The sequence below is a fragment of the Sceloporus undulatus genome, chromosome 5 (assembly GCF_019175285.1).
Source record: "Sceloporus undulatus isolate JIND9_A2432 ecotype Alabama chromosome 5, SceUnd_v1.1, whole genome shotgun sequence".
Classification (NCBI taxonomy): Eukaryota; Metazoa; Chordata; class Lepidosauria; order Squamata; family Phrynosomatidae; genus Sceloporus; species Sceloporus undulatus.
This window is the reverse complement of record NC_056526.1, coordinates 15,525,639-15,536,767: the sequence shown is the minus strand read 5'-3', so window position 1 is coordinate 15,536,767 and position 11,129 is coordinate 15,525,639. Positions and strand designations below refer to the sequence as shown.

Sequence of the window (11,129 nt, the reverse complement as noted above, 5' to 3'; positions counted from 1 at the left end):
AAGTCAAGAATGACTTGAAGGCACAAAACCACAATCTCATCAGGTCAGTAGTTTAAAAATAAAATCAGAGGGATGCATAGGAATGGTTGTGTTGAAATCCAGGAAGCAAGTTAAAATCAGAACTCTAAGAAACCCTAAGACCCCAATCCAATTAAATTCCAATTACAGTAGACCTATTAAATCAAATGAATTTATAGAAATGTTAATCTATCCAGTTCACAGTGATTTAATGGGTCTACTCTAGATGAGACTAACAATTGGATTAGTCTGTGATCTAGTTTAAGCCTTGTTCACACATACAGGTTTTGATCCAATTAAAACTAGTTGGAATTAACTTTGGCCCATTTGCTTTCAGTAGTCTATTAACAGTAAAAAAAAATTGGCTAGATTAAGACAGTGATGTATGAGCATCAGAAGATAAAATTTGAACATCTGATTCTATCCTCACGGATTAGTAACAAGTGAAAAAACTCAGTATTGCCTGATGTCAACTCACCATTACTTCAAAGTGAGAAAATAAGTCCACACATTGCAATGCAAGTCATCAACTGACAAGACCTCACGGGATAAACCTGCATGTCATGTGTGAACAAAGGTATTGTTAATACTTGGTATGGTTCTATGGCTTCTTTATCAAACAGAGCCCTGCACACAAATACACGGGTGAAATTCCCACATGGATTAGAAGGCCCTCTTTTTGGTGTCTTTCTTCTGCCCAGACTCCACCTGCTGGACCTTTCACTAAACAGACTTCCTCCTCTTCCCAAACATATTGTTGATCAGTTTGGCCATGGATTTTGACCCACTGGGACGTCTCTTCTCCTTCCCTTTGGAATTGGAAGTGACATTCTTTAGAACTTTTGTGAACATGGCTGTCACTTCCTGACAATGTTCTGCTGCAGATAGTTCACAGAACTGGCATTTGTAATCCAGGGCCAATTTCTGTCCTTCATCCCAGCCAACTTCTCGCATGTGGCATAGATCTTGCTTGTTCCCAACCAACACAACAGTTGATTCTGAAGCTCTGTGGAAAAGACGTGAAGAAGAAATATTTGTAAACAGAATTTGTAGATCCATTTTATTCTGATCATCATTATTTTTTAAAAAACTGTTCTGGAGCTTAGCACATTAACAAATAAACCAGTTTACCTTTTAAAGCTTGAATTCAGGATCTGGGATGGCCCCAGATGTTGTTATACCTAAATCACCGCCAATTAGCCAGGATGCCACTGCCCTGATGCATCCTGGGTCGAAGCCTTGTTCAGCCAGGCAATTTTTGAAGTCAGAAGCTTCCAGACTTCAAAAAAGTGCTGTCTGAGTGAGCCTTCAAACCAGGATGCATCTGGGCAGTGGCATCCCAACTAGATCGGTGGTGATTAAGGTATGATAACATCCAGGGGCATCCTGGATCCTGAATTCAAGCCGGAAGAGGCAAACCAACTTATTTGTTAATGCTATATGATACAATTTGGCCTGATTCTTGTTGGCTGATCCACCCACTGCATCAATAGCTGATTGATGAGTCAACTCCTCAGGCTGATGATAGATAAATCCCATTGAATTAATGGATCTGGAGAGCCAGCACGCTGTAACAGGTTGACTACAACTCTGGAGACCAGGGTTTGAATTCCCACTCAGCCATGGAAACCCATTGGGTGACCTCAGGCAAGTCATACTATTCCAGTTTCTGAAGAAGGCAAAGGCAAACCCCCTCTGAATATATCTTGCCAAGAAAACCCATTATAGGTTCACCTTAGGGTAACCATAAATCAGAAACAACTTGAAGGTCCCAACAACAGCAAACTCTTGTCAGGAATAATTCTCGAATTCAGGCCATAATATTGATTTCATAGTTGTATTTTAGCCTTATTTTTAACATAACCATTATTTTTTACAATATTTTAAAAAATAATTTTATATGCTAGCCTAATAATGTCTTTGATAAGAAGGCAGCATATAAATTTATATGATTTTAAAATATCCAGCTTAAAAATCATATCATGAAACACAGGTTAGCATTTCATGTCTAAGCCACAAACCTTCAATGGATTTATCTCATTTTAACTATACTGATTTCCCTTTCGAGAACCTCAGGAATTGAGTTTTGGTGAAATTATATAACATTTTTTTCAAATGCTAACCCTAAGTATCCTTCATCAGTATAATCCAGGATAGAGAAATTTTGTTAGTCAGTTACAATATCATTAGATGCAAGTGAGACTTAGGAAACTGTAACAGCTTCATATTCTCCTTTGTGATTGTGATATTAGGTGACCTTCAAAACCATCTCAAAAACAGAGTGATGTCTATTCTGCTGGTGAATGGGACAATACATGACGACATGATCCTCTCGTGAGTGAGGCTGCATGAAGAGTTGCAACAAATCCCCTTGTGGCTCTTGCAACATCATTCACTAGATGGACCGATCACATCATTCTGCAGTGCCCCCACTTGACAACATAACAGACCTCTCTCTTTCCAGATGGCTGGCTGCCTTTTAAGGTGGTTTTCAGGGAGGTTGGGGATTAAAGCATAGATCTGACATAACAGCCCCAGTGCCCACCATTTCCTGGGAAAGAAGGAACAATTCTTAAATTAGAATAAAGATCATCAGTACAGCTAGATCCTTGATCTTTTCTTATCTATCAGGATGGAAATTACATGAACAAGTATTCTCGTATAGGACTCTGGGTTATATGGAGACTTTGGATGCATCTACACTTTTGGAACAATGCAGTTTCACACCGCTTTAACTGCCACGGCTCCATCCCACAGAATCTTGAAATTTGTAGTTTTGTAGAGGCACCAGCACACATTGGTGCTTTCTGCACCGCCATTTGGGACGTCCGGAGGACGTCCCATTTTAAAAAAGGGGCGTCTCTTCTAGACGCCCCTGGGCCTAGTACAGACTCCGTCCATACAAGATAATAATAATAATAATAATTTGTTTTATTTATATACCGCTATTCCAAAGATCATAGCGGTGAACAGCAAGTAAGCTAATTAGCAAGTAAGCTAATTTGCCCCCAACAGTCTGGGTACTCATTTTAGCGACCTCGGAAGGATGCAAGCCTGAGTCGAGCTTGGGCCCTTTTGCTGGTCTTGAACTCGCAACCTTGTGGTCTTGAGTAAATGGCTGCAGTACAGGCATTTAACCACTGCGCCACCAGGGCCGGCGCCATCTTTGCGTATCGGACGCTAAGCGTCCGTACGCGTCGCGTCCCTTGTGACGTAGCGAGTGCGCCCCTGGCGCCTCACTACGTCGCAAATGCGACGGAAAAAGAAGCTCCATTTTGGAGCTTCTTTTTCGGTCCGCGCAGGAGTCGGGCCGTCTGAAGGCTCCGGCTCCCCCGCGGACCTACCGGCGGCGGCGGCAGACCGCCGCAAAGCAGCAGTATGTACCCCGCCATTGATAAAGAAGGCTAAAGACCTACAAATCACTGAATTACCTAGAAGGGAGCTGTGACAGTTAAAGTGGTGTCAAACTGCATTATTTCTACAATATAGATGTAACCCAAGGTCTATAGAATAGGCCAACTGAAATAAATTGGACTTAATTCAAACCTTCTGGATTTCAATGGGTCTTCTCCAAAGTATGACAAGGGTTGACCCAGCACTATCTTTCTAATGAACACTGTACCTGTTCAACATTCTAAAACACAGTAATTTGCTAACTTGCCTTTTGCAAGCTCCCATGTGGCATTCTTGTATCCTGTAGAGCAATGCTTTTGCAAAAGCAAAAGAGGTCCGATCACTGATGTCATACACAATGACAAACCCGTCTGCCCAGTGGAGCTCATCCGTCAGGGACAGCTTCCCTTGTCGAGGCTGAAAAGCAACACAACAAATCAGACTGAACACTTGGCATAAGATATTTCATTAAGATGGCTTTAAGAGACACCTCCCCCCCCCCCCCCCCAAAAAAAAGTACTGGTGGCTCACTCTCTCAAATTAGATATTTTGGACAGTTCAGCATGAAAATGCTCACCTTTATTTGTTGTTGTGTGCCTTCAAGTCAGTTCTAACTTATGGCGACACTAAAGTGACTCTATCACATGATTTTCTTGGCAAGGTTTATTCAAAGGGGCTTTGCCTTCCTTGGAGGCTAAGAGTGTGACTTGCCCATGGTCACCCATTGGGCTTCCATAGCTGAGCAGGGATTCAAATCTTGATCCCCAGAGTTGTAGTTCAATGCTCAGCCCAGTACACCATGCTGGTGTTTTCACCATTAGTTATAGTATATACTCGTGTGCAAATTAACTTCACGTATAAATCAAGAGAAGGTTTCAGGGTCAAAATCATGAATTTTGATATGATCAGTGGTTGAGGGTAAAACTTTAGAGGGCTATAATGAAGGATGGAAAGAGGGGAAAATACCACTTCCCTCCATCCATCTCCTCTGGACCTCTCCCAACGACGTAGCACTGATTCTCAGGTACTGGAGGAGAGGTTTTAACATCAGATTGAGAAAGGAAGCAAGTGGTGTTCAATGGGGAGTTTTTTTCCATGAGAAGAGAAACCTTGCAAATTGGACTTGGGAGAGAAGCAACTAGTATTCAATGGGTATTTTCTTTCCTGGGAAGAGAAGCCTTGTTGATCAGACTGGGGAGAGAAACAAGTGGAGTTAAATGGGGAACTTTTTCCATGGGAAGAGGAGGGTTGCAGATAGGATTGGGAACTTCTTTCACACAGAAAGAGGAAGGGAGGGAGGCATCAGGCTTGCTTGTTTTAGGACCTTTCTGAACAGTACTAGTGCATTGACCCATATATAAGTCAATCCAGGATTTGGGGGCAATTTTGGGGCAAAAAATTCTTGACTTATAGTTGAGTGTATACAGTATTAAATATTATATAAAGTATTGAATTTTTAGGAGTGCCAGCATGCATTGTGGCTTGATTGTTGAAGCCCATTATGTGACCTTGGGAAACTTGTACTTTTTCAGCATAAGAGGAAGGGAAAGGCAAACCTCTTCTAAATAAATCTTGCCAAGAAAACCCTAGGAAAGTATCACCACAAGTTACAGTAAACTTGAAGAAACAGAACAACAAACTGCATTCTTATCCCATTCTTTTCCCAAGGAATTTAAGGCTCCATGCATTGTTCTTCCATCTTTATTTTCACAGCAACTGTGAAAGGTAAATTAAGCTGAACTATGGAGAACAAACTCTGGTGATCCATAACCACTGTGGCTCCTCCAGAGTTTTAAATCGCTATGTTCAACTATAGTATCAGGGCTGTGTGGATACACACAAAAATAAACTACGCCCCCATACAGACCGGCCAAAATAAAGCTGCTTCTTTGGGTCACTTTGGAGGTATGCTGCTTGAATTATGCATGCGTACTAAGAGTCTGGAAGCCGCACCAAAGCCACAATCAAGGCCTAAGGACTGGAGCACAGCTTTGACGCAACTTCCGGGCTCTTAGTATGCATGCATCATTTAAACAGCATACCTCCAAAGCAGCTTTATTTTGGCCTGTCTGTATGGGGCCTACATTCTGTGACACAAAAAGTTGAATTCTGCAGCATTTATGCATATGGCAGTATTCAGTCATAGACTTTCAATGAAACATGTGTGAATTCTCTTCTTTTGATTATTTTTCACCATATTACCATTCTGTATAATAAATTTTGATTTTGTGAGGCATGAAGTGAAATACAGATCTTTACAGTGCTCCAGATTTTTATTCCTTGTGCACAATAGATGGGGCTACTGAGAAAAAAGCTGTCCTCTACATGGAAATCTTTGCATGCATGAAGGGCTTCTTGAATCTGTCCTGGCTACATCTCAGTTTTTCTGGTGAGGAGGAAAACAGGACATACCATTCTAAGAGACTGTGTTAGTGTCATGATTTCGATCAAGAAGGTTTTAAATTCAAGGAACGCATCTTAACTGGGCCCTGATAGAACTACTCAGCACTTAGGAATGTTACTTTTTATTATATAACTGCCACAATGCTCCAGCCACCATGGTCATGCTGTTTGAGTTGTAGTCCAAAAAGTAACTTTTCCAAGCTCTAATTTCCACTATTTTTCTACAAAGTTTTGAAAATGAATGAGCCTTTGGCTGTATTCCTCAACTTACTTGCGAACAAGGGTCGTATATTTCCAGATTAATTTGTTTTCCATCTAGACACATATGCTTTGTATAAATGCATTCTGTGGAAATAAAAGAAAGAGAAACAAGCATTATCATGGAGTGACCATATAAAAATTGTGAACTTGGTCATTAGAACCCTTTCTGGAGTCATTATACTGATGTATTGTACAAAAATTGTTGTGTGTTTTTTTTTGTTGTTTAATTATTTATTCATTTTTTAATGTTAACATGGTCCCAGAGTAGAACACAACTTATGAGGTATTCATGTGGAATCATCTCTGAGATGAGGATCTTTATATATATCCTCTTCCTGCTAAAATTCCCTTTCCATAAAACTCTGGGTGGGTTTAAATCACTCTGCAGTTGCTCCAATATTGGTCCTGATACAGCTGAATATTTTCCCCCATAAGGGCTCCTGCCACACTGCAAAATTAATACAGTTTGATACTGCTTTAACTTTCATGGCTCTGTCCTATGAAATCCTAGGATTTGCAGTTTGTTGTGGTACCAGGGCTTTCTGCCAGAGAAGGCTAAATATCTCATAAAACTACAAATCCCAGAATTCCATAGCATTGAGCCATGACAGTTAAAGTAGTGTCAAACTGCATTAATTCTGCAGTGAAGATGCAGCTCTGTTGTTTTATTTAGTTAGAAACCAAGGAAATGATGCCATTTCATGGGCAAGAAACCACTGGTATAATTGCTAACCATGTCATAGATCACACTTAGGGGAAAGAGTGGACAAACTTCCCAGTTCTGCATTAGCTTAAATGAAACCTGTTTGGGTTCCCCATTCCCAAGGTGGGTCCAGACAAAAGTGAGCATAGACAGAGACATGGACTTAGGGTAGGATTTGTTCAGTAAGGAACAGGAAAGAGGGGGGAAAAAGAGAAAAAACAGGTATGTCCACTTGATTATCATCCTTCCCCAATTTGTGTGCATCTCTCTATATCATGTTTGTAGCTAGAGAATAGAGGAGGATGGATGAAATAATGTCAACAACTTGGAAAGGGGTTGGTGAGGGAGCATAACTTGGAGCAACAACAGTGAAAGATGAATAGCCACATATCATTTTGAGGAATAGTTGCATGTTCTGAAGGATTCCAGATAGATGTGGATTTGTGAAAAGATTTGAAAGAAGTGATACATTTCCATCTTTATGACTACTCTGAATTTTGGAAGCTACCATCGATGCTTAACAGATGATCTTTTGTGTAGATGCAGAAAAGAGCAAGTAGAAGCAAACTTCTAAAGTTAAAGAAGGCTTACCAGAGTCAGAGGCGTATTCTCCGATGAAACGGTTGGTTAGGAATCGCACTGTAAGGGCTGCAACAACAGAGAAATAGCCAGCGTTATGTGCACTGCTTTGTGGTGATATTTCAGGTCAGTTCTACAAGCTACATGTTTCTTTCTAGGGTCCAAAGCTGAGTATCCAAGGGAAAGCATGTGGTTTGATTAGCCAATAATCCAGTGTGTGTTGGACCCACTCGCAGCAACCAAATTGCCCCGTGCTGATGCAGAGCAAAAAAGTAGCACTCAGAAGTGGCTCCTTTTTGCGGTGCCACTGCAACACCGCAAAGCGCCAGAGCCGGTGCGGTGACATCGCAGCTGCGCCTCCCCATCTGGAAGCGGCGCAGCTGCAACATCACCGTTATGCGGCCCATCTTGTGGGTGCGCCGCAGCTGCAGCGCCCTCATCACATACAAGGGTTGCCGGGCATGTGGACGCTCCGCTCCCAGGCAACCCTCACACATGACGAGGGCACCACAAAGGCCCGTCTGTTCCGGGCCGTAGATACAAAACATATCACTGAATCTTGCATTAGATTTAGGACAACTGAACAACTTGAGCCTCATCATGTAGCACTGAAAAAAAAATGCATACAGAAGTATGTGTGCGTGTGTACTTTCAATTCACCTGTTGACTCATGGTGATCCCATCAATTTCAAATATTTTTTTTTTAAAATAAAGAATATTTGGAAGTATTTTTCTCATTTCTTCCTCTGACATATAGCCTACAACACCTGGTATTTGAGATCTTCCATCCAAGTGCTAGCCAGAGCTAGCTTAGCTTCCAAGATCATATGGCATCTGGTGCCTTTAGAATACTTAGGCCAAGGAAATTAGGGTACTGGATGTTAATATTAGTTGTGAGAGCATGATGCTGTATTGTCTCAAATTTATTTGCAGAAGTTTGAATTCAGGGACGAGAAATTTACCTTCTGTTTACATTGTCAATATGGTGATACAGCGAGCTGGAAAATCGATAAGTTGATCAAGTTTCCAACCCACATTTAGAAAATTGATGAGTTGTGCCTTTGCAACAGGTATCAGTGTACACTTAAATAAATACATCAGGGTGGTTCTTTTTCAAATGATTTAAAATATGTCAGAGTCTGCTGTGCATTTTTAAAATGCCATATAAAGTTGAAATTCAAACTGAGATTTTGCAATCCACCTTTCAAAATGTTAATGAACATCGCTGCAGAAAGTTAACATTAGAATTTCAAAAGCAATTTCTTCTCTTATCACAGAATTTCCAGACTTAGGGTACATCTGCACTGTAAAAATAATGTAGTTTGACACCACCTTAAGTGCTGTAGCTCCATCCTATGAACTTCTGGGATTTGTAGTTTTACAAGTACTTTTGCCTTTTCTGCTAAAGAGTGCTGGTTCCTCCCAAAACTATAAATCCAACAATTCAACAGAATGGAGTAAGGGATGTCAAACTGCATTATTTCTACAATGCAGATACACCCTGTGATTTCATTCTTGACATCTACCCAGATCTATACTAGCTCTTGTTCTGAGTTGCTTTGCATTGCTTTATTAGGACTAGCCTTATAAGCCAGGACAACCAACTTTTTTTACTGCTTTTGCTCCTATGCCTTACAAAAAAGAAAGAGAGAGAGAGATTGCCTTCAGAATTGAACTAGACAATTTTCTGGACACTAGAGATACACGTTAGGAGATGCTTCAGAAAAGAAATAAATTAAAAGAAGTAAATTAAGAAACAGACAAACGTATAGGAAGTTATATGCTGTCAGACAAGAAAATTAGAACTGATTACTCCAGTCCAAAAGTGGGGAGGCAAGACACCTGGGCTGCATCTGCACTGCAGAAATAATGTAGTTTGACATCGCTTTAACTCTCATAGCTCAATGCTATGGCATCCTGGAATTTATAGTTTGTCATGGCACCAGAGCACGCTGACAAAAGAAGATTAAATAGCTTGCCAAACTACAAATTCTGGAATTCCATAGCATTGAGCCATGGCAGTTAAAGTGGTTTCAAACTGCATTAATTATGCAGTGCAGATGCACCCCTAGCAATCCAGGTAGTTAAACTTGTCACATTTCTATCAGTGTGGCTGTAATGGTTTGAATGTTGGACTGTAACACCTGGCAGACCAGCGTTCGAATCCTGGCTCAGTCATGGGAAATCACTAGGTGGCCTTAGGCAAGTCAAACTCTCTCAGCCTCAGAAGACTGCAATGGCAACCTCCTTCTGAAGAAACTTTCCAAGAAAACCCTGTGATAAGTTCATCTTAGGGTCAGAAACAAAGGCACACAACAACAACAACAACAACAACATGATGCCATCAAAACATGGGCTGATCCATTAGTCAGATTTGACAGTTTGGGTAGCAAGACAAGAAGACCTTTCTTCTGAATTAGCCAGGGTGGCATAGTGGTTTGAGGGTTGGTCTACTGATTCCTCCCACTGGGTGACCTTGAGCAAGTCACACTTTCTCAACCTCAGAGGATGGCAAGAGCAATCCCCCTCTGCAGAAACCTGCCCAGAAAACCCCATGATAGCTTCATCTTAGGGTCACCCAAAATCAAAAATGAGGCACACAGCAACAACAACAGGAGAAATAAAATCCCTTCCACACAAACCCAGATTTGCATTGACTGACACAGAGCCTTACCAGATTTCCCAGTCCTTTCGCTGCCTAAAACAGCAACTTTCATTTCATTCATCCTGGCAGGCGCTTTGAACACTTTAAGGGATGCCAAACTGATCAACTCCCATGCAGGACAAATGGGGTAACAGAAGAAATTTCCTCCACACTCCTCGTACTCCTCCTCCTCCTTCTCTTCTTTGCTCAGATCCCCCAGAGAGTGAGTCTGAGTCCCCAGACTTGACACTTTTTTTATACCCATCCCTGCTGTAGACGTCAAAGGAGAGAGAACTGGGACTGTGCCAGGGCAAGGCAGTTCAAAATGCTGCCCATTTTTAAAGGTCTCTGCCCTGCCTTTCTCCTGCCCAGCTGCCAAAAGTAATAAGAAAAACTCTTCTTTCCTATCTTTCCTCCCAGTAGGGATCTCCAAACTGTTTTTAAGGTGGTTGGGGGCTTAATATAGCTAGACAACTTGTTATTCATTTTGCCTACCTATGGGGACATGTTTATTTTACATTTTGTTTCATAAAGCTAATGTTGCATCTTCTTGTTGTGTGCCTTCAAGTCATTTCTGACTTATGGCAACCTTAAGACAAACTTATTGCAGGGTTTTCTTGGCAAGTTTGTTCACAGGGTTTTCCCCTTGATATCCTCTGAAGCTGAGAGAGTGTGACTTACCCAAAGTCATCCAGCAGGATTCAAACCCTGCTCTCCAGAGTCATAATCCATCACTCAAACCACCACACCACAGTGGCTCTCCAAAAGTGCATGGAAATGATGTGGTTTGATACCACCATGATACCATCTTACAGAATCCTGGGATTTGTAGTTTGGCGAGAAACCAATAGCAACAGCAATAGCAAGTTCACTTATAAATGAACTAGCGCTCCCTAAGTGGTTTACAATGTGTAAGCCAATTGCTCCCAATAGGCTGGGTTTTTTTTTTTAACCAACCTATGGAAGGATGAAAGGCTGAGTGAACCTTGGAACCCTAGGGTCGAACTCACAACTTTAGAATCATACAGTCATAGAGTTGGAAGAAACTACAAAGACCATTCATTCCATCCCCCTGCCATGCAGGATGGAATTCACAATCAAAGCATCACCGACAGATGGCCATCCAAC

General features: G+C 41.4%; 1 protein-coding gene across 2 annotated transcripts; it reads right to left on the bottom strand.

Moving 5' to 3' along the window:
* Window positions 1-256: 256 nt before the first annotated feature.
* On the bottom strand, window positions 257-10,083 carry RERGL (RERG like). 2 transcript variants are annotated; one of them, XM_042470512.1, is made up of 5 exons: window positions 10,032-10,083; window positions 7,370-7,426; window positions 6,086-6,159; window positions 3,672-3,828; window positions 257-1,016 (listed from the first exon to the last, which is right to left on the bottom strand). In XM_042470512.1, the coding sequence occupies exons 1-5, from the start codon at window positions 10,081-10,083 to the stop codon at window positions 742-744; spliced, it is 615 nt and encodes a 204-aa protein (XP_042326446.1). In that variant the 3' UTR covers window positions 257-741. The 2 variants fall into 2 exon arrangements, with proteins under 2 accessions (XP_042326446.1, XP_042326445.1); XM_042470511.1 differs by having other exon boundaries at window positions 257-1,024; window positions 3,680-3,828.
* Between the last annotated feature and the right edge of the window lie 1,046 nt (window positions 10,084-11,129).

Coding starts and splice junctions, on each gene's coding strand:
- RERGL (XM_042470512.1), bottom strand. CDS start 10,083: ATGAATGAAATGAAAGTTGCTGTTTTAGGCAGCGAAAGGACTGGGAAA. Junction 6,160..7,369: donor AGAATACGCCTCTGACTCTG/GTAAGCCTTCTT, acceptor TTATTTCCACAG/AATGCATTTATACAAAGCAT. Junction 3,829..6,085: donor TATACGACCCTTGTTCGCAA/GTAAGTTGAGGA, acceptor GTTGCTTTTCAG/CCTCGACAAGGGAAGCTGTC.